This window comes from Pleurodeles waltl, chromosome 4_1 (genome assembly GCF_031143425.1).
Source record: "Pleurodeles waltl isolate 20211129_DDA chromosome 4_1, aPleWal1.hap1.20221129, whole genome shotgun sequence".
NCBI lineage: Eukaryota > Metazoa > Chordata > Amphibia > Caudata > Salamandridae > Pleurodeles > Pleurodeles waltl.
Window position 1 is genome coordinate 11,580,795 of NC_090442.1, and position 23,765 is coordinate 11,604,559.

Consider the following 23,765-nt stretch of genomic DNA (forward strand, 5'->3'; position numbering starts at 1 on the left):
TTATAGTTGAGGGCTGGCCATATGATAGGGATTTGACGATGGCGGTTCAGCCATTCTGGAAAGTTTCAGATGAGCTAACAATTGAGGAGGGCATTCTCTTGAGGAATGATAAATTCATTCCTCCGGCGGTGTTGAGGAGTTTATTACTGAAGAGGGTGCATGAAGGTCATTTGGGGGCCACTGTGACCAAAAGACGAGTAAGAGACAGCTTTTGGTGGCCATGCATGGACAGTGAAATCGAACAATTAGTAAGGAATTGTGCCGTGTATTCTAACTCCGACATGAGTTTGAAACCTGTGACACCACCCCTTATGCCCATTGCTTGTCCTGGAGGTCCCTGGCGTAAATTGGGTGTCGATATGGTGGGACCTTCTCACTCGCTCAATAGCAAGCTGCGTTATGCATATTTAGTGGTTGACTACTTCTCGAAATGGCCTTATGTCAAATTTGTACAGGAGCCAAATGCAAAGGCTCTTGTGACTTTCTTAAGGGAAGTCTTTATGAATGAGGGGTTTCCGGAGGAAGTCATTTCGGATAATGGTGTTCAATTTGTCTCTGAGGAGTTCAAAGCATTTTTCAAACAGGGTGCAGTTAAACATTTGAGGTGTTCACTTTATCAACCCCAAACAAATGGGTTGGTGGAGAGATTCAACTGTGTGTTGGGAGACTGTATCAGGTGGACATTGAAGAGTGGGTGTGATGTGCAGGCGTCGGTTCAAACAATGCTTTGGTTTTACAGAACAACTCCTCATTCCACCACTGGGGTATCTCCTTTTGAAGCTTTGAAAGGGAGAAAGCCTAATACTCAAATCAAACCAGGGTGGATGTCCAAGTTTTTCAAACAAATGCTGGTGGGAGATCGTACTGACTTTATCAAGGCGGATGTGGAAAACAAGCAGTCTACACAAAAGAGATACTTTTACTGTAAGAAAGGGGCTAAAGAGTCGCCTATTGCAGAAGGTGATTGGGTAGCTGTAAAACTGCCTACTTTTGTTAAGAAAGGCAATGCCAAATTTTCTGAACCGGTTAGGGTCGAATTGGTTTTGGGCAATGCTGTAAGGGTTCAGGGCAATAAGTGGTGGAACAAATCCAAGGTGGTCAAACTGAAAGGGAAATGGGATCCTCAGGGTGTGTGCAGGTGTGATTTGGTGAAGCAATTGGACCCGAATGAAAGTGGGGGTGGTTTGGTGAAACAGTCGGACTTGAAGGCAAGTGGTGATGAGGGTCCGGTTGTGCGCAGGAGTAATAGAGTACAAAAATTGCCCTGGAAACTGTGTCAATAATTCAATGTGTAATTACTATGGAGACTGTGTCAACGATAATGGTTATTTATAGGCGTTATACTAGGTGGTTAGTATTTGTATGTTTTTTTTGTTTTTTTGGGGGGGGTGATGGTACAGTAAAAATAAAAAAAACTCAATGTTGTACCTGGTGCTCGCGAGTAGTGTATCGGCCTCGCGACCAGGTTTCTGCGCTGTTGCTATGCGCAGATGGGACGCGCGTTAAACGGGCTTCGACGGTTGAGCCGGCAGCCGTGCCCGGTCACGCTTAGGAGACTGTAATTTCTGTAACTTTATTATCTACAATAAACATATTTATTATCTCACCATGCTCTCCTCGCTTACTTCATTCTGTTAGGCCATAACGAATTCTCCTCAGAAAACCGATAGCCAGTTGTTAGAAGAAGGAAAAAATTCAGCTTCTTCAAAAGGGAAAAAGTAGCTAGTGTGCACATCGTGACAAAAAAAGTAATTAATTACTCAAAACTGGAAGAATTCTCTATGAAATGAAGCACCTCAGGAACACTGCTCATTCTCCTCAGGATGAGAGTTGAAGTGCAGGGCTCCCAGAGAGAAACAGCTGGAGGGAAGCTTCAGCACGAGACTAAGGTAGAAACACTAGAGCGCTGACCTCACAAGGATTTGCAGCCACCATCTTGAGTGGCAGTTAAACCTGAAGAGCTAGTTCTAAGAACAGCCTCCGTAAGAGCCACCGGGAGTGAGGACGCCGCTGCAACCAATGTGGGTACAAGGAAAAGGGGAATCGTTTTTGCTGAGGGAAGAATTTAACAATGCTGACAATAGTTTTCCTGACATTTACCATATGTTCCCTCCTCATAGGCTAGATTGTGCCCATGTGTTTCAGATTGTGAAGTTAAGGACATGGAGCTGCAGTCGGAGTGGCATCAGAAGCCACTGACTTGTGACGTGTTCCATAGTTCTTGTACTCTCTGTCAGACTGCCAGGGCATGTCCCACAATATGTCAGTTTATCAACCTAGTTAGTGGAGGACCGGAACAGGGTTGGTCTGCAGATAGGGAAGTGTTTGTAGTCAGTGGCTGGTAAGTGCCACACTTAGGCAGTTTATGCAAAACAGAATGTTCTTAGCTTTGTGTACTGACATGCACGTGACTCAGCCATTTTGTATGGGACCTGTGGACATAATTTTTTGACTTGTCTTTTTCATCCATGCAGGTTAACGCCCCTGGGGGTCCACAGTTGGCGGAGTGACCACTGTCGCAAAAGATGGGAGGACCAGTGATGCTGGGCCTGGAATATCACAGAGGCCCACCTGGGGCTGTCCTCCCAACATGGGCGGGATGCTCGTCAGACCATGACCCACCTAATGGCCCGCATTCTGGCGGTGGCCTACCCGGAGATGGATGGACGCTTGAGGGCAGCACAGCAGACACAAGGAGGTGAGTACACAGCTAATTCCTGCTTGTTCCATTGCCAGGTGATTGAGTGATGTACTGACTTCTGCCCCTGACAATTAGGGATGAGCGATGTGTCACACAGAAGATGGGAGGTTGTTTGTGTTGACATGTCATGTGTATCAAACTGGTGTACCTTGCCTTCTGAACGTGGGACCCAGTCCAAACCTTGGGGGAATACTCAAACCACTTCCTCTGCGAGGACCACAAATGGCGGAGTACAGTGAAAAATCATGTACTGTTTGTAGTTGTAGTGGGTGTGATTTCTGAACCGAAGAAACGTCTCTAACATGTCACTGGACAAAGGTAATCACTGTCCTCTTCCATGTGTCAGGGCATATGTGTATGTAGACATCTGCCACCCAGAAGCAAGTTATCCTCATTATATGAAGGATGCTGGTGCCTCACTGAAGTCTGTGATGTGTTTGTGCATAGATGTTACATGCCTTACATGGAGAATAGTTTGCAGATGTAGCAAGATACTTTCCCTTGGTAAGTGGGGAATGTCCATTGACATGCATCATGTTCCATGGCTGTAGCTAACATTCCTTGTGCCTACATGTCAGCATGTTCATTTTTCTTCCTAGTTAACATTTTTGATCTGCAATTAACGCATGTTCTAGCCATGTTGATGGTATGATGTCTGTATCCTCTCAGATATATGTGCTTGGGAAACTGTTGTAATGGTACATTTACAATGGGGTTAATGTCCATGTTGTGTCACAGACGGGAGTGTGTTGGCATTGTGTATTCTCTGACAGATACCTTCATGCATCATAGTAAGTCATCTGGAATATAGATCAGCAGTAGCAATGAGGGATATGACAGGTGGGCCAAGATTGTGGGACTACTCTGTGTTCATCTATGTCCTTGATGTGCAATCTTGTTGAAGAGTGCACTGCACATGTGGATCGATTGAGAATTATTCCCTGACTTGTCATGCATCATGTAGTGACTTGCAGTGATGTTAACATCAAATGTGTTTGTGGTCATGCATTCATTCACATACAGAAACCGTGTTTGGCATGTCCAAGATGTGGGTAGTGATGTTGCTCCTCACTGAACAACAGGTTTGGGTGCTACTATCAGTGATTGCAAGTTCAGTGTCTCTACAACATTCAAGATACATATGTGTACTAATGACACACTCACATGATGTCATTGTCATGGGTTTTAGACATTAGTGGTAACTAGCCTGTGATTTACTGCTTCATTGCTGTGTGTATCTTTGAAACATTACTGAAACATTACTCTGACATATTGAACCTGATATCAATGGTGTTAATTTCAGTGACACATGTAAGGCCTCTCTGTGTGATATCAATAGTATCTCCTTGATTGTATTGGGACAGGTGTCACTTGTAGATCTGTACATTTTTGACATGTGTTAGTTTTGACATGGATATTTCCATTGCCAATTGTTAGGGATAGTGTGCTTTTGTATCTGAGATAGCTTGATGACATTTGGTTCATCCCAAAATGTTGGTACAGCATAAAGGTGCAGAATGGATGTGTCCACAAACTTGTGTATGACATTTGGGTGGGTACTTTACAAGACAATGCTATTGTTGAGTACAAGTTATCTGTGGTCTGCTGCATGTGGCACAGCATTGAGGATGAAGAGGTCAGCGAGTTGTTGTATGGTTGTGGTGTTTGTCAGACTTCATCCATGGAATTGTAGTAGTCTGATATCTTGATTTTTTTGTGGTTAACTTTGGTAAGTTAAAATGGCATGCATGGCTATGTTGTGGCCCATGTATGGGCAGAGGTCTACTTGACCTGATGGTATTTGTTTATCACTCAAAGTTGTGATTGAAGTGTTATTATGTTCAGGTTATGACCCTATTTCTCTTTTTTTTTTGCAGCATCAGTGCAGGCAGGCGAAGGAGACAGGGCACAGCAGAGTGGGGAATCATCTGACCATGGGACCTTGGGTCAAGACACCACCGACACAGAGGGACCCAGTGGCCTGGAGGCCGAGGGGAGTGCCACTGGGGAGACCGGGACATTCTCACAATACCATCGTTGTCCGCCACCCCCACTGCCCTCTCTATTGCTCTCCACCTAGTTGCCCATGCCTGCTCACCCAAGAAAGTGGGCACCTCCTTTGCCGCAGGCACCTCTGCCCAGCTCCTATTAGCCCTGCTACCCTCAGTGAGGAGGCTATTTACCTCCTGAGAAGTATCTCTGTGGGTCAGTCCGTCATTGTGAATACCATCAAGGGATTGTTAAGTCAACTACAATAGACTAATGCATTCCGGGAAGGCATGCATGGTGCAATGGCTGGCCTATAGTGATCTTTTCAGGCTCTGGCTTCCTCACTGGCAGCAGCCAGTCACCCTCCACCTTCCAGTCCAAATCCCCCCTTCCCCTACCTGTGTAAAGCACACAACCAGATACTCAGGCATCCACCTTAACAGATAAAGGTAGCGCACACAAACACATGCACCACAGGACACACCACCGGCAGGCACACAAACAACATCCACCTGCAGACACAGCAACAGTCACAACTTTCCCTGACACCCTCATCATCTTCAGCATTACACACACACACACACACACATCATCAAGCATACCTACAGACACCACCACAACAGACACAGCCACTACACCCATCCTCCCCACATAAACCACCCCAGCAGACCCTCAGACATCCACCCCAAGCACCACACCCGCAGACACCACAACTGACACACCTATCACCTACATCCACCATACCTGCAGCCACCACCCCAACAGACACCGACCCACCACGGCATCCCCCAGCACCTCCACCCACCCTAATCCCAAGACACATAAACACCCTAACTCACTGAGCCAACAGTCTCACCACAAAAAAGCATACCTCCCATAAACATACACCCAAGACATACACACTTACATGTCAGACAACCACTCTCTCCCCTAGGATAATCCCTGAGGTGCCTGCCTGCCCCCTTGATGCCCCTTCTTGTGGAGGTTACATGGCAGTTAGTAGTCAAGTTTTGGCACAACACTGTACCATCAGTTGTGTGCAATTTGGACAGGTCAATGGCCTTTGGACATTTCCATTGTTCATAATAAACCCCCCAGTTGTATTTTTGGGTACACCTTTGCCTGCAATTCCTTTTTAGCTTTATGTTGTTCCTGCATGACTTTGATTGTGTGCCTCCAGTTGTGTGTGTTTGAGCCAGCTTGCTGCTCCATGTGCTGTTGTTTGCAATACATGAGTTTGTGTGCAGTGCTGTTGTCCCCCAAGAGAAGGGTATGACTTAAGTGTCTAGATATGTGTGTGTAAATGCAATGGTGGTGTGATGGCATTGTGTACTGTTTGGTATGGTAAGTATTTATTTTCGTGTTGTCCAATGTGGGCATGTAAGGTGTTAGATTTGTCACCCTGATCCGGCTTATGTATACATGTGATGTGTGTCAGCTTGAGTTTTGTTAGTTCAGACATGGAGTGTGTTATGTTATGTTGTGTGTTTGCATTTGCTTGTGTCCATTTAGGTGTGTGTATCTTGCAGCTAGTTCATGTAGAGGTATGTCCCATGTATGAGTTGTATGTGCTTTGCTGTATTGCCCTTCCCTATTGTGTAGCAGGTTATGACCTGTGTTTTTTGTACTGTTTGTCCCTGCGATCCATGTAGGGTAATTTCCTGTGCACATGTTGTTTGAGGGGCATGATCAACATGATATGTGTCCCAGTGCAGCCTCCTTCCCCAAATGCTCCTGATGCTCCCATTCCAACTGTACAGGTATTGTTGGTGTGGTGCTCTTTATCTAATTGTCTTTCTCTGTCTATTGTGTATTCTATTGTGTATGCCATTGTGCTTCCATTGCAATGTGATGTGTGTGTCCATTGCCTAGGTTGTGTACTGGTGATGTTTTATATGTTCCATGCCACATCGATAGAAATGTGTGTTGTATGTGTGGACAGTCCCTGGGCAGTGTTGAATGTGAATATGTGATTTGTATTTGTATATGTGTTGTAAGTGTGTTGTTGTTGCTGTGTGTAACAATGTTTTGTGGCCTTCCATGTGCCTAGGCTGTGTGCCCATGTGTATTTGTGTATTGTTGCAGTGCACTATGAGTGTGCAGACCAAAGTGTGTGTGTACTGTGAGTGTGTACGTGTCCATGTTGATGTATGTTTGTGAGTGTGTGTTGTATGAAAAGTGTATATGCTGCCCATTGTATAACCCATTTCGATGCGTTTGCTGATGATACAAATTATTATACACAAATTAATGATACAGGTAGGTGCGGTTACTTACGGTTGCTGTCCATGGCAGCATTGATTTTGTTGTCTTTCGGTGAGCAGGAGCAGCGGAACAATGTTTAGGAATGGCTCCATAGCGGCTTCAGACATGTAATGCTCCCTGCCATGGTCAAATTGGCGTTGTGCAACCTCGTGATGAGTAAACACTGTTCGGGCCGGCCTGTTTGTGCTTCACTGTGACCGTGCCGGTCTGTGCTGGCTCGCAGTGCTGACAGACCGCTGGCGGTCTTCTGTTGGTACGACCACCAAACTCGTAATACAGTGGTCCGCTCCCCAAGACCTTTGGTGGTCAGCCCGCAACAGCCAACATGGTGGTCACAGGACCACCAAACTTGCAATGATGGCCTTAATCTTGCAGACTATACAAGAATCAAGAACAGGCCTACACCAAAATGGGTTAGTTGGGTATGAATTTGCAGTGCTGAGGCAGGGCCTCTGTAAGGTAGGAGAGAGTCTCCAGAGCAGAGTAAAGAATTTCGGAGTTGAAGAACACTGTTAAAGAACTCCAAACTACAGTGGCACAAGTTACTTTGTTTTTCAAAAATTTCCCAGTGGGAGCAGAAGACAAAGATCGATGTAGCAGAATAATCGGTGTTGCGAGGGGTTCCTGGAGGAAGCAGGGAGAATATAGAATGAAAGAAAAAAAAAGTCACAGCACTATTAATTTATTTTTAAATAAAATCTGTCATTAGTTTAAATATATTCAATTAAATAACATTTATTTTGGAACAGTTTAAATTAAAGAAGATTTTTTTTCTGACTAGAGTAAAACCTATTTTTATTATGCATTCATAATTATTAAAAGTGATATATAGAATTAATTAAAAGTAATTTTATTACAATTTATTTACATTGAGTGTTACATTATTTTTTACACTCTAAAAAGGTTCTTAAAATGTTTTATACTTTAATAATAACAGTTTCATTTTTAGGTTTCTGTTTATTAAATGATATTTATTTATATTTGTAACTATTTTTAATAATTCTATTAATTTAATATAAATATCCTAATGGGTTTTAATTCACTACCTCTATCAGGGCAAAACGTAGATGCAATTTTGCATTTTCTAAACAGCGACTTCATAGAAATCACTATTTAAGAAATGCAAAATGCAATGTATTAAAATACTGATTTTCTAATACAAAGTAGGAATTGCTATTAGGAAACGGCAATTAGATAATCCCATGCCATTTGTGACAATAGCCCGGTTGTGCTTTTTCCAAATAGCGCTATTTGGAAAATGCAAAACCAAGGATGGCTTTGAGCAAAAGACCCCCAAAATGCACACCAAAATTTGTGGTGCACATGTAGAGCACACATCTGTCCTAGGGGGCATGTGTGCTCTGTTGCACTTAAAAAAAAAACGTTTTTGGATACTTTTAGTTAAATTGCATATGGTTATCATTGACTAGAAGTCGATGGTAATTGCATTTCCTTAATGCCAAATTCGCTCTTAGGAAATACTTTGTACATCTGAATAGGAATCGCAAATAGGTGATCCCTATTCGCGAATTCCTATTCTGAGGATCACAAATTGCGGCTTCTATAGAGTAGAAATTGCAATTTGAGATTCCCTAAAGGGCTTTGTACATCTAAAAAGCCCATTTAGCATTTCTTAACGGCCCAAAATAGCAGCTCGGACTGTTAAGAAATGCTAAATGACTTTGTACATGTGGCCCTTATTTTCCAGAGTGTTGCTGTGTTAGCTGCTGGCCATGTGGGGATTGGATTTACACCAGCTCTACAATGGAGTAACTTACTAATGTTTTGGGTTCCTTTTGGCTGCAGTAACTTTAGAAGTGCAGTTTGTGAATAGTAACAGGCTTACATTTTTTGTGGGTGAGTGCAGACCGACTCTCTCCAAACCCCTCTTTACTCCTCCTTCACCTAACATCTACGACTTAGTAGTAAGTATGCCTCATTTTGTAGACTCTCTCCTGGTCTCTACTACATTTACTACCAAGTAGTAAACTTGCATGTGTGAGGATCTCCCCACAGAAAAGATAGGAGAGATGGAAGTTTATGTGTGAACTGCATTTAGTAGTAATAATGCCTCTGCTACAGTCCTTCATACATTTACTACCAAGTAGTAAACTTGCATGTGTGAGGATCACCCCGCAGGAACGACGAGACAGATGTAGATGGAGATTTACACTCTTAAGTTTGAAAACTGCATTTTGTAGTACTTCAGCAGTACTATTGTAGTATTACTAAACTGATAAACCTTTCAGCATCAGGGTGTTCTTCAATCACATTTTTTCCCCTTTGCTCTGCTGGAATTTGTTTTTGTTGCCACAGGACTCGGTGCAGTTTATTGCTGCTAACCACTGCTAGAGTGCTCACTCCTCTAAACACGATAAAATTGACTTACAGTCAATTGCCACATTTAATTTACTTATAAGTCCCTAGTGAGGCGGTGCTATGTGTACTCATAGTCTTTAAATAAAATACTACTAGTGGTCCTGCAGCTCTCACTGTGCCACCCACTGAAGTGGCCCTGTCAAATATGTCTCCTGCTTGCTACTGCAGCCTGTGTAGTGTTTAAAACTGCCAATTTGACTTGGCAAAATAACTCCTTTGCCAGGCCTAAGCCTTCCTTTCTTATACATACATCTCACCCCTGAGGTAGGCCATTAACAGCCCTTAGACAGGGTACAGTGTATTTCAAAAGTTGGACATGTACTTTTACGTTTTACATATCTTGGTAGCGAAAACAATTTAAATACGTTTTTTACTACTCCAAGGCCTACTTCTCCCATTGGATAACATTGGGTTACCTTATTACATTTAATAAGTGATAATCTTTGCTTGTGAACAGGTAGCAATATCATGTCTGGTCACTAAGGAATTGTAATTTTAAATCCTCTTTAATGGTAAAGTTGGATTTTAAGTGACAATTCTGAAAATGCCACTTTTAGAAAGTGGAACTTGCTTGTTTTCATAGACAGCTTGACATCTCTGAATCTGGGACTGAGGCCAAAGTGGATTGAGGTTTCATTGCCCATGACTCAAAAGACACAGGCCCATATTTATACTTTTTGACGCAAAACTGCGCTAACGTAGTTTTGCGCCCAAAAAAATATTAGAGCCGGCTAACGCCATTCTGAAGCGCCATGCGGGCGCCGTATTTATTGAATGGCGTTAGCCGGCGTTAGCCGACCGGCGCTGCCTGGTGTGCGTGAAAAAAAACCACGTACACCAGGCAGTGCCGGCGTAGGGAAAAATGGCATTTGGGCGTCTAAAAATGGGGCAAGTCAGGCTGAGGCAAAAAAAACGTCTTAACCCGATTTGCGCCATTTTTTTACGACGCCCATCCCCCATTGAAATGACTCCTGTCTTAGCAAAGACAGGAGTCATGCCCCCTTGCCCAATGGCCATGCCCAGGGGACTTCTGTCCCCTGGGCATGGTCATTGGGCATAGTGGCATGTAGGGGGGCACAAATCAGGCCCCCCTATGCCACACAAAAAAAAAAAAATTCTTACCTGGACTTACCTTAATGTCCCTGGGGTGGGTCCCTCCAGCCTTGGGTGTCCTCCTGGGGTGGGCAAGGGTGGCAGGGGGTGTCCCTGGGGGCAGGGGAGGGCACCTCTGGGCTCATTCTGAGCCCACAGGTCCCTTAACACCTGCCCTGACCCAGGCGCTAAAATCCGGCGCAAATGCGGTTTTTTTAGACCCGCCCACTCTCGGGCGTCATTTTTGCCCGGGAGTATAAATCCGATGCAATAGCATCGGAGTCATTTTTTAAGACGGGAACGCCTACCTTGCATATCATTAACGCAAGGAAGGTGTTCACACAAAAAAATGACGCTAATTCCATGAACTTTGGCGCTAGACGCGTCTAACGCCAAAGTATAAATATGGAGTTAGTTTTGCGTCTAATTTGCGTTGAAAAAAACAACGCAAATTTGGCGCAAACGGAGTATAAATATGCCCCACAGACCCTTAACTCCGAAGTTTCCACTGAAAAAATCACAGAAGGGATTAACAGTTGCAGGTGGTGAAACTGTTCGGCTGAAATGAGCTACCAGTCGAATTCTCTATAGCTAGTAAATTCCTGCACAAGACACACCTACTGACACTATACAAAGAGGACAAATGGAGGGCATTTTAATCCCTGACGTTAGAGTAGATCATAAAAGGTATAGTAAAAGAAGTTTCCATGCAACTCCTACAAAGCGGTCTCCTAGCTAAATATGAAAATACAAATTCTGATGAATAGAATAGAAACAGTTGTAACACTAATACACAGAGACCAGAATGGTTTTATGCCTCACCACATTTAAACGCATAACATCCGACAGCCCGATAATGCCCTGGCCCTAGAGGGGCACTTTCTGGTTCCCACCACTCTACTTTTAACTGATTTTGGAAAGCCAATTTGATAATCTGAATTGGGGTTACTTATTTGTCTTGCTTGAAGTATGTTAAATTCTTTCATGCAGAACTTGTGACGAGGATACATATAGGACATCGCTTGCCCAAACTCATTTCTATTTACAAGGGTACCAGGCAGGGCTGCCAATTGCCCCCCTTCTTTTCGCTCGTGCAAGAGAACTATTGGTTAGAATTTGTAAAATGAGACCCCCCGAGTTATGCTTTAAGTGAGCAACCAGAGTGAAACATAAGGTATTACTTTATGTTTATGACCTATTTATATATGTGAGTGACCCTAAACTTTGAGGCCCACAAATATTTCAGCCAGTGAATGATTTTGAAACGTCAATGCCCACGAGCAAAGATATCCCATTGGCCCTCTCCACAGGCCGTAGAACCACTGGAGCTATGGCAGCAGTGGCCATGTTGTTAGGCTGAACCTGAGACCGGGAGAGGATTCAGCTTCAGGAGTCTTGTGGTGGTGTTTTGGGATGTCCAGGCTCGTGCCAATTGCACCCCCAAATTCAGGAACATCTCCCATGCCCGGACTGTTGGTCTTAGGGGCTCATGATTTCGGCCTGACTGACCATGAGTTAGCCACACTGATGGGGAAGACCCTAGACTTTGATTTCAAGTATTCTCTATTCATAAATAAGAAAATCACAGAAGAGTTGACAGAATGTGACTGAATGAATCATTCAAAATGTATTTTCGAATGAGCGTACGTTAATATATATTCCATGAAATTGTTACATCAGTAGTACAGAAGAATACATCAATGACAAAAATGCATATTAACATTAGCCAATCAATTCATAAACAGTAGTAGGGAAACAATGAACTGCTGCACCAAAAGTACAACATACATCTAATGTCTAAAATGTAACTCCAAGCAATCCATAATTTAAAAGACCAATGGTTAAATTAAACTTGCAGAAGAATGTACCAGCTGCTTCTTCCAACCTATGGATGACATAAATTGTTAGTCTAATGACGTCAATTCATGACCTAAGCCTCTCGTACATAGACAATTCCTCTCTAGTTTCAGCATGTTTAATACTTTTGGCCAATTATTACAGAACACTGATGATAGGAGAAAGGTTATTACATATTTAAAGCTCCTCACATTAGCACATTTAAAATCTGTTTCATTTTAAGAGCAACATTACATTGACAAGAGCAGCACGGCCAATAGCACTCCTGTTATCTGTCACCAGTTTTCCTGTTATCTGTCGCCTCAGAGTCGGAGTGACTGTGCACCTCCTTATTCTGCACATCTGCACTGAAAGCTAGGGACAGATTTCTCATCAGTCAATTAACCATTTACATTATTCGAACATCCCCACTGCCACCAGCCCTTTTGGAGAAGTCAATCCTCAGTGAACCCCCGACATGCCATGCAGATAGGTAACCATATGACTAGGAGAAAACTAGTTACTTAATTGTGCCAGTTTTCTGGTGGATACTCTTATCTGCCTGCACGTTCCTCACCAGTAGTATAATCTCAGGTGCCACTTTGGATCTGGATACTTCAAGGTACTCACATCACCAGTGAGAGAGAAGGTCTAGTCTGCATGGCTGCTTGAGATGAGGACATATGAAGAAATGCTGAACGTCTGCATACCACACTACCCTTAGCCAATCCAGGTTGATGAGAATGACTTGGGACCGGTCTTGGAGTATCTTCCACAGAACCCAAGGAATCAAGGGAAATGTCCCCCCAAGGCTACCAATAATGGACACTGGAGGACACAGAACTGCTGATGTACATTTTCTGAAGAGGCAAAAATGTTCACCTGAGGAGTAGCCCACTGGTGAAGATGTCCTGGACTACCTCCAGTAGAATACGCCACTTATGATCAGCAAGATAACGTTACCTGACGCTGTTGGCTCTGACATTCAGAGACCCCGCTACATGACTGGTGGTAAGCCAAATCCCCTGGCAGTGTGTCCAAGTCCCAATTCTTGTAGACAAAGGAGCTGAGACCCTCCCCCCTCTTACTTATTGACATAAGGACCGACCTTGGATGGAGGGGAGGAAGGCCTTGAGCACCAGCCAAATTGCCTGCTATTTCAACTGGAGAACCTGTTCTTCCAGAGACCACGGGCCTCTGATCTCCAGATCTTCTAGGCAAGCTCCCCACCCTGAGGTGGGAGCATCCATTACTACTGTAGCCACAGCTAAAGGGGGAGCAAAAGACGTCCTGCAACTCAGGTTCATCTTGTTCCCCCACTAAACCACTTCTGCTGAAACACTGGGAGAGCTTATGTAACAGTCCAACAGGTTTCCCCCGTACTGTAGCCACTGCCTGCAGAGGCACCCCTTCAGCCTCTTCATGTGCCAAAGTGCATGCAGGACTAGGAGAATGCAGGAACCCATCAGACCTAGGAGTCATAGGACCTTCAGAACTGGGACTCGTGCACTGTGTTGGAAGGAGGGAACCAATTTCTGAATGTTGGCAATTCTCTAAGGTGGAGGAAAGGTGTGGAGAATAGTGGTTTCCTGTACTGACTCAATAAACTGGAGTCATTGGGGGTGCTTCCGGTGGGATTTTGGATTGCTAATTAAGAAACCCAGGTCGAACAGCATGGCTACTCTTGACTGTACATAGCGAGATACTGCCTCCAGCGATCCAACTTTAATTAGCCAGTCAAACATGTATGGAAATATTAGTGTGCCCGACATTCGTAGATGGGCTGCAATCACTGTCATCTTCTTTGTGAAAACTTGAGGTGATGATGTTAACCTAAACGGGAACACTACAAACTGGTAGTGGATGAAGCTACTACAAAACATAGATGGACCACAATATCAGATGTGAAAGTGAGCATCCTGCAGGTCAAGTGACACCATCCAAACTCCAGCTTCCAATGCCAGTAACACCTGAGCTAAGGTCTGACTCTTGAACTTTTGCTTTTTGAGGAAGAAGCTAAATTCTCTGAGGTCCAGGCTCAGATGCAGAAAGTTGTCCTTCTAGGAAACAAATAAGCTGGCCGTGTTCCAACTCTACTTGCACCACAGCTCCTTTGTGTATGAGTACTGCCACCTCTTGCTGAGAACAGGAAGATATATCCAGACCCGGGAGAGGAGTGAAGGCAGGGGTGGACGGGGTTGGCGTCTGTAGGAATGAAAGGGTGTAGCCTCTTTCTACGATTTGGAGGACCCACTGGTCTAAAGTAACAGCCTTCCAGGCCAGGAGTAAGAACGATACCCCCCAACCCACAGGCCTCAAGTGGGTGAGAAAAAGTGAACTAGACCTGCTTTCCTGCTGGTGAAGGGGGGGAGGGGAAGGAAGAGGAGGAGGCTTGCTTGATGGATCCACAGTATTTTTCTCTGGCTCTGCCTCTATACATTTTGACTAGCGGATTTTGCTACTGATGGGATTGGAGAAGGTAAGTCTGATGTTGGTTAAAGGACAATTCCTTCAACACGCCAGGAAAATGGTGAAATGGGTGATAATCTGTCATAGGAGGTGGCAGTTGAAGTATCAAGGAGTGGGTTGTAGCATTGCTGGCTTTGAACTTCTCTCATGCTAAATCCGACAAGGCATGTCCTGTCAAACTGGAGGTCATGAGGCTGGCCTGGACATCAGGGGAGAAGGCAGAAGTGTGTAGCCAGGTGCGCATATGGATGGAGATAGAAGTACCCACGGCTCAGACTAACAAATCAGCAGTGTCCAGTCCAGATTGTATTATGTGGAATGATGCATTCTGACCATCCAGGACCACCTCTTAGAAGTGCACCCTCATTTTCTCTGGCACATGAGGCACAACCATCTGAGCCATATCCCATATGGCATGGGTGTAACACGCTCGCAGGCAGTATTTAAGAACTTCAATGCCATGCTTTCTGTTGAAAAAATAATTCTTCCCTAGGCATCAAGGCTCTTAAATTCTCTGTCTAAGGGAACTGTTTTGAAGCTCCCAGCTGAATGTCCAGATAAGAATGGTGTCTGGATAACTAAGCTTTAGGGTGAGGGATGGGAAGCGAAAAATGGAGGGTCTCCTGTGGCAGAGAGCTGGTGGTGTGCCATGAGCTTGTTGACTGTTTGGACGCAGTTTGGCTCCTCTCAGGCTGCCAGCACTTGATCCAGTAGAGCATCATTGAAGGGCAGTAACGGCTCAGCAGAAGGCTCCACCAACAGGGCCTCTGTGAAAACATTAGTTTTAACTGCAATTATAGAAAGTTAAAGCTTTAGGACCTCAGCTGCCGTCTTTCCCACCAAACAGAAGGACATAATTTCCGATGCGGGCGGCCCAGCTGTATGTCCAGTTCCATCTCTGGAGAGGTGTCTAATCTGCTGCAGAAGGCAGGCCAGTAAACTCTTACCCCTGGCCATTGCTACCCAAGATGTATAAATTCAAAGGGTCAGAATCTGAATAGGTCATGGATCTCATTTCTGTATCTTCCTCCGATAGTCTTAGTGCTTCCCTGTGCGGTATGTACAGAGGCGCAACTTCAAGCAATGGTGGCAGAATCAGGAGTGGTGTAGGGATCAGTAGTGGTGGGGCTGCCATGTAGGAGGATGAAGCAGATTGGAGTATCTAAGAGCTGGATCAAAGGATGGACAAGTCTCTGTTCATCCAGATGGGATGAAGCAAAACGGCGTGAGAGCCAAGGGCATAAACACAGGGAGAATGTACGACACTTAGAGCCTGAAGGCATGCCGGATGACATCAATGCCCTTGCAAAGACTCCGTACATGGCATTAAGAAATGTTGCCGGATCAGAACCTGGAGCCTGGAACACAGGTGCAGGTTAAGAACTGCCAGGAGAAAGGGTCCCGGCACCGAAGGATCCAGGAAGTTCAAGGATGGATCCCGTGGAGGTCGAAACAGTTCTGGGTCAGGTGCAGTGTAGTCACTAGAGTGGGGCAATTGGGAAACGGGTCAACTGCTTCAATGGCAACTAACTATGGTTCCAAGGTGAATTCCCTGGGGGAGTTGGAGGACGTCGAAATGACTTTTCTTTGGAATGCTTCTTGTGCCTTCTCCTCTTCCCCCAAAAGAGTGGGTTGACGGTGCCCTGTAACGAGGTTGGAAGCTAGATCAGCTGTGCCTCTTGTCCCTTGGCCTGCCCATGAAGAGCCTCGCCTCATGGTTCTTGATGGCATTTGGGTGTTTGTTCTGGCAGTAGTCACAAGACTGGAAGTCGAGGTCCAAACCGAGTCACCAGAGGCAGATGAAGTGGGTATCAGTTATGGACATCTGTCCTTCACAATCCCTATAGTGTTTGACTCCAATCTCTTTGGAAGAGACATGGTACTGCACTTGTGGTACAATTCCTGTGAAAACCTCAAGACTCTTTGAGAAAGCAATCGCTGGATTCGTACCAAAGATGCAGAACAAAGGGAACAGATGTCTTAGCACTGGGATGAGCCCAATATATGGCTTCAGTGATGTCACTGGATCCCTCCTCCGATGCTGATGCAAAGCCAGGGCGACCGCCCAGCAGTATGATAGCCTTGAAGAGCCTGGATCTAGACTGGTGCCTGAGTATTATTCTATGGGTACGGAATTTGCAGGAAGACTTATCCATCAGAAGTGGTCTCTGTTTAGTCACAGGCGCTGAGACGATTGATTCTCATTGGTTCACAAAACCTTCAATATGAGAAATATATGTGTTTGCTGATGTACTTGGAGGTGTGATAATCGTCTAAAGCTCTTCGCACATTCATTTCTATGGTATGGATCTTCCCATGTGTGTTTGCTGATAGCTTTGGAGGTGTGATAACTATCTAAAGCTTTTCACACATTCATTGCAATTAAATGGTTTTTCCCCAGTGTGTGTTTGCTGATGTCTTTGTAGATCTGATAACCGACTAAAGCTCTTCGCACATTCATTGCACTTGAATTTGTTTTCCCCTGTGTGAGTTTCCTGATGATTCCTTAATCTTGAAGATTTGCTAAAACTACTTCCACATTCACTGCAATGGTATGGTTTCTCCCCTGTGTGTGTTTGCTGATGTCTGTGTAGATCTGATAGCTGACAAAAGCTCTTCATACACTCATTGCAATGGAATGGGTTTTTCCTTGTGTGTCTTTGCTGATGTCTTTGGAGGTGTGATAACCATCTAAAACTTTTCACACATTCATTGCAATGAAATGTTTTTTCCCCAGTGTGTGTTTGATGATGTCTTTGTAGATCTGATAACCGACTAAAGCTCTTCGCACATTCATTGCACTTGAATTTGTTTTCTCCTGTGTGAGTTTGCTGATGATTCCTTAATCTTGAAGATTTGCTAAAACTACTTCCACATTCACTACAATGATATAGGTTTTCTCCTGTATGTGTTTGCTGATGTCTTTGGAGGTGTGATAACTGACTAAATTGCTTCACACATTCATTGCAATGGTATGGCTTTTCCCCAGTGTGTGTTTGATAATGTCTCTCAAGGTGTGATAACTTAGTAAAGCGTTTCCCACATTCACTGCATGTGAATGGCTTTTCTCCTCTGTGTGTTTGGCAGTGCTCTTTAAGGAGTGCTAAATGACTAAAGCTTTGCACACATTCAGTGCAATAGAATAGTTTTACTCCTTTGTGTGTTTGCTGTTCGTCCTTTTGTAGCGATGACAAGCTAAAGTTGTCCCTGCCTGTGTATGATTCTTCTTTCTTGGTTAGTGTCTCTTGGTCGGTGATATGTTTGTCCACTTCCCATGACTCTGTTTCCTGAAGGGCCAACATGGTTGATAAAGCACTTGTATTATTCTCACATTTCCTGGGTGAGCTGGTATTTAGGACATTTGGGGGCATATTTATACTCCGTTTGCGCCGAAATTGCGTCATTTTTTTTGACGCAATTTCGACGCAAAACTAACGCCAACTAACGCCATATTTATACTATGGCGTTAGAGGCGAATAGCGCCAAAGTTCCCGGAATGTGCGTCATTTTTTAGCGTGAACCCCTTCCTTGCGTTAATGATATGCAAGGGAGGCGTTCCCGTCTAAAAAATGACTCCCAGGCCTTTACGTGGTATTTATACTCCCGGGCAAAAGAGACGCCCGGGAGTGGGCGTGGCTAAAAACGGCGCATTTGCGCCGCTTTTTAACGCCTGGGTCAGGCATGGCGTTAAGGGACAAGTGGGCTCAAAATGAGCCCAGAGTGCCCTCCCCTGCCCCCAGGGACCCCCCCTGCCACCCTTGCCCACCCCAGGAGGACACCCAAGGCTGGAGGGACCCACCCCAGGGACATTCAGGTAAGTTCAGGTAAGTATTTTTTTTTTTTTTTTTAATAATTTTTTTTGGCATAGGGGGGCCTGATTTGTGCCCCCCTACATGCCACTATGCCCAATGACCATGCCCAGGGGACAGAAGTCCCCTGGGCATGGCCATTGGGCAAGGGGGCATGACTCCTATCTTTACAATGATAGGAGTCATGTTGATGGGGGATGGGCGTCGAAAATAAATGGCGCAAGTCGGGTTAAGACGATTTTTTCGACGTAACCTGACTTGCCCCATTTTAAGACGCCCATACGCCATTTTCCCCCTACGCCGGCGCTGTCTGGTCTACGTGGTTTTTTCCCACGCAAACCAGGCAGCGCCGGTCTGATTGCGCCGTCTAACGCCATTCCATAAATACGGCGCCCGCATGGCGCTTCAGAATGGCGTTAGACGGCGCAAAACTTTTTGACGCTAAACTGCGTTAGCGCAGTTTAGCGTCAAAAAGTATAAATATGGGCCTTGATTTCCAATTTAAAAGTCAGCTGTCGCACACAACATATGCCCGGCATCTTTTCTAGTGATTGTGCCTCTTGACTGGATAACAGTTTTTGACGCTTGCGGGTAAAGATTATTTTTCCTTCTTATCAGTAGAAGGTAATATATTCTCTTGTTGCTGCAGTTGGGCCAGAAAGAGTTTACAATAGACCCAGAGCACTGAATGATGGTTCTTTATCTTTAGTCCAAGCACAGTGGTAACCACATCATACTGATCCCACGATCAAAGCTGGTGTTGGACACCGGTCTATACAGGAGGTGGTTTGTCTTAATTTTGCAGAGGTCACTTCTTAGTCCTGTGGTGTAGAGGCGCACAACTCAAACTCTTACATTCAATGAATAGCCCTTGACTGTTTCTTCCAGGATCCGTCAGTTTGTGTTCAGGTTCCTCTGTTGCCGACCGCACTGTAGACTGGTCCTTGTTATTTTTGACAGTTGTCTTGCAGAGTTGAAGTATTATCTTCATTATTTAACATCATTTTGTGATTTCAATACTTTTTTCCTGTTGAATGTAAAGAGATTTAAAATTAAAGAATACAATTGTAATAGAATATGAATGCACAATACTTATCTGGTTGTAAACAACAACGCTCTTTTACCATCTTTGAAACCTCGCAAGGTATAGTTCACCATACACGGATATTTAACTAAAAGTTATGTTGAACACATCCCATTTTATTTACTTCAGAAAAGGAGGTGATTTATCAGTCTCCACGGAGTGACTTAGTAAAGAAAGGGCAGTCATGGAGCACCACGTGCTACAGGTACAGCGTAAGTAGATGCACATGGACAAGATTTCATTAAAGAACAGATTGTGGAAAAGGAGGGATCAGGATGTGCTGCTGTTTCGTCAGCTTCAGGAAGTATCTACCAAAGGTAACTCTTCAGACAGTATATAACAAAGGTAACTGTATTCAACTTCTGTACTTTCCTGTGACTTTGTATCAGCTCAAGGGCCAACTCGTCTTTACCCTGCTGTTCTTTAAGTAATCTTGGACACTTTCTGAGCACCCGTGGGGTTGGTCCAAGCAATTCTGGTTTCTTCTAACCTGAAAGACTGGAGCATTATTGTGTGATAAGGTAGATTTTTTTGGGGGCGTTAACATCTGTCCATCTTCCTAAATGTAGCGCAACTTGCAGGGCCTGGTTCTGGCCCGCACATGTTATGTAGAGAAGAGATTCTTTAACTCTAGCTAGAGTAGTTAAAGTTCAGACCTCCTTGAAATTCAAGATGCAGCTCTTTCTAGTGCAGGGGTTCTCTGTAAAACAGAGTGAGGAGTTCATTGTAATGTCCCGCTTTCACATTATGCTCAGAGAGAAGGCAAACAAACTTTGATTTATAATGTAATATTCAACCATATCAGTCATTTAGTCCTTATTATGGAGACTCTATGAAAACTAATAATTTACCTGATAAATCCCCACAGATAACAGATGTGTGCATATTATTCATTATTCTTCAATTTTCTGACGTTCCAGGGTATCTGACGTAGTTGTGCCCGTTTGGTGCATAAGAAGCGACTTTGTAGCCAGGTGGGGTTCTGCTAGATTGGGAGGAGGTGCACAGGTAGGTGCCTATGAGGTACAAACAGAGGAGGTGCACAGGTAGGTGCTTATGAGGTACAAACAGAGAAGGTGCACAGGTAGTTGCTTATGAGGTTCAAACAGAGGAGGTGCACAGGTAGGTGCTTATGAGGTACAAACAGAAGAGGTGCACAGGTAGGTGCTTATGAGGTACAAACCGAAGGGGTGCACAGGTAGGTGCTTATGAGGTACAAACCGAAGGGGTGCACAGGTAAGTGGTTAGGAGGTACAAACAGAGGAGGTGCACAGGTAGGTGCTTATGAGGTACAAACAGAGGAGGTGCACAGATAGGTGCTTAGGAGGTACAAACAGAAGAGGTGCACAGATAGGTGCTTAGGAGGTACAAACAGAAGAGGTGCACAGATAGGTGCTTAGGAGGTACAAACAGAGGAGGTGCACAGGTAGGTGCTTATGAGGTACAAACAGAAGAGGTGCACAGGTAGGTGCTTAGGAGGTACAAACAGAGGAGGACTTGAGAGAGAGACCCACTTCCTAGTGTTCTGTTCATTCGAGTTAGCTCACACTTTCCTGAAGAGATGGCAGTCAGATAAGTTAGATAGTCAGAAGAGCAAGCAATGTGCTGTTGACTCACTTTGAACAAGGCATCCATGTGCAAGGATCTTGGCTGGGGAAGGTTACCCATGAGATTCCAAGAAAGAAACTGGAGTGAGTTGGCAAATGCCAAACATTCAAAACCGGAAAGCATTTTACAGGACGTTGTCATGTGCTATATATGTTTTCCCATTTTTGTGGCCTGTATTTTATTAATTTATACATTCATTCATAGACTCATTTTTTTTATAAATACGTTTTTGTTTTTCATTCACAAGTATAACATGTATTATGTTGATACTGCAACAAAAACTCGATCATATAATATATACTAGTGATTTAGATATATACTAAGTGTAAGTAGGAGTGCAACAGAATTCATATGCTAATTTTTGAATTTTACATCACAAATCACAAGGTCTGCCTCCTTCCAAGATAAGGTGCAAGGTCTATTTACCCTCGTTGTACAGGCATTTCATCAAAGAGGATATCTTGTGATTTCCGGGAAGAATAAAGCAGGTGATGCAGACATCTCAGCCCTGAAGACCATGTACTCCTAGCTCAGCTTGAGTTGATCTGTTACGTTGCAGAGTACGGAATACCAAAAACAGCCACAAAACGTCCTTGTGTCTGAAGCCACGCTCAGTAGCAGATTGAGAAAATATCTTGTAACGTATGCGTGTCGGGGCCTTCTGAGAATCTCATGAAGGCACCTTCAATGCTGAATAGGTTTAACGGCAAAAAGAACCGATGATGGGCGGAATGCTGAACAATTTCAAAATCCGGCCCCAAATCACAGATCTGGCCCTAAATCCATTGTTTTAGGTCAAGACTTATTTGCACATGGCTGGTGTAGGAAAGTGCCTCTTTCGAAATAGTCACCCCTCCTCCCCCACACACACTTTTTCCCTGGTTTCTGGTGCAATTTTGACTAAAAGTGCACTGAGTCCCTGCTAAACAGGTCCCCAGCCCCAGATCTCTTTCCATAAAACCGCACAGTTTTTCCCAATTGGCAAACCTTTAGCTGCCACTAGTAAATCGTACCCCTGGTACCTAGGGCATGGGGTACTAAAGAAACTAAAGAAAGGCCCCTGACAGCTGCAGCACATATTGTGCCACCCTCAGGGACCCCCTCCCTAAGTGCACACAGTGGTGCTTTCGCAGACTGCATGTCTTGGTGCAAAACCAAACTGAAAACATGTTAAGGGGAAAGGTACAAGGTCCAACACTGCCCCTCTGCTTTAAAATACCTGTGGTTGTTTTGTAAGGTGGGACACCAATTGAGGTAGAACCAATATTCCTAAAGAATGAAGACCTGATATGGAGAAGCAGTAGGTTATTCCACCCCTTAAGAGGGAGAACATTTTTTAATGCTGAAGTGATTTTTTTAATACAGTTAAAACTTTTCATCTATTGGGTAAATACAGCAATATTGAGCAGAATTCCTTTATACAGAAGGTTTCATTAAGCAGCTGACATGTGTTTCGCCCCTCACATGGCTGTAAGCCTGGGGCTTTCTCAAGGCTGTAGAAGGTGGAAGACATATCTGTCATTATTTATACCTATGGAGATTGAAATTTTGAAGGAGTGAGACCACCACCTAGTTGTGAGAATATGTAGAAAGGAGAGTGATTTCCCAAAGGAACCGGAAGCTGATATAAGCAACCAGCAAAGTGGGGCCGGCAGTTTGATAGGAAAACTGTCCCAGCGCTCCTTCATGGTGCAAGGACACACCCGTGCGTGGTTTTAGGACTCTGCACACTTTACCACTGCTAACCAGTGCTAAAGTGCATATGCTATCTCCCTTAAACATAGTAACATTGGTTCATTCCCAATTGGCCTACTTGATTTACTTGTAAGTCCCTAGTAAAGTGCACTACAGGCGCACAGGGCCTGTAAATTGAATGCTAGTAATGGGCCTGCAGCACTGGTTGTGCCACCCACATTAGTAGCCCCTTAACCATGTCTCAGGCCTGCCATTGCAAGGCCTGTGTGTGCCGTTTCACTGCCACTTCGACTTGGCATTTAAAAGTACTTGTCAAGCCTTAAACTCCCCTCTTTCTACATATAAGTCACCCCTAAGGTAGGCCCTAGGTAACCCATAAGGCAGGGTGCTATGGAGGGAAAAGGCAGGACATGCACATGTGTGTTTTATATGTACTGAAAGTGGAAAACCCATCAATTCGTTTTCCACTACTGTGAGGCCTGCTCCTTTCATAGGATAGCATTAAGACTACCCTCATATACTTTTTGAGTGGTCAATTCAGAAAAGGGTAACCAGGTCGTATTTAGTATGGCCAGAATGGTAATAGAAAATCCTGCTTTTTGGTGAGGTTATATTTTATATTACTATTTTAGAAATGCCAATTTTACAAAGTGAGTGTTTCTCTGCACTAAAAATCCATCTATGTCTTACAGTCTGTCTCTAATCAACATCTGGGCTGGGCTGGTTGACAGCTTCCTTGTGCATTTCACCCAGTCAACAACAAACACAGGACACTCAGTCACACCTGCACTCATCTGCACACTGAATGGCTCTTCCTGGGCAGGAAGGGTGTAGGGCC

The 23,765-nt window shown here is 44.3% G+C and overlaps 3 protein-coding genes across 3 annotated transcripts in view; all 3 read right to left on the bottom strand.

Annotated features, from left to right (window-relative positions):
• LOC138287238 (zinc finger protein 664-like) overlaps positions 1–23,765 on the bottom strand; it is a 946,449-nt gene that overhangs the window by 579,814 nt on the left and 342,870 nt on the right. The gene's annotated exons all lie outside the window — the stretch shown is intronic.
• LOC138287236 (zinc finger protein 271-like) overlaps positions 1–23,765 on the bottom strand; it is a 640,682-nt gene that overhangs the window by 232,613 nt on the left and 384,304 nt on the right. The gene's annotated exons all lie outside the window — the stretch shown is intronic.
• On the bottom strand, positions 17,082–18,052 carry LOC138287239 (zinc finger protein 436-like). Its single transcript, XM_069227603.1, has one exon. The coding sequence runs from the start codon at positions 18,031–18,033 to the stop codon at positions 17,083–17,085; it is 951 nt and encodes a 316-aa protein (XP_069083704.1). The 5' UTR covers positions 18,034–18,052; the 3' UTR covers position 17,082.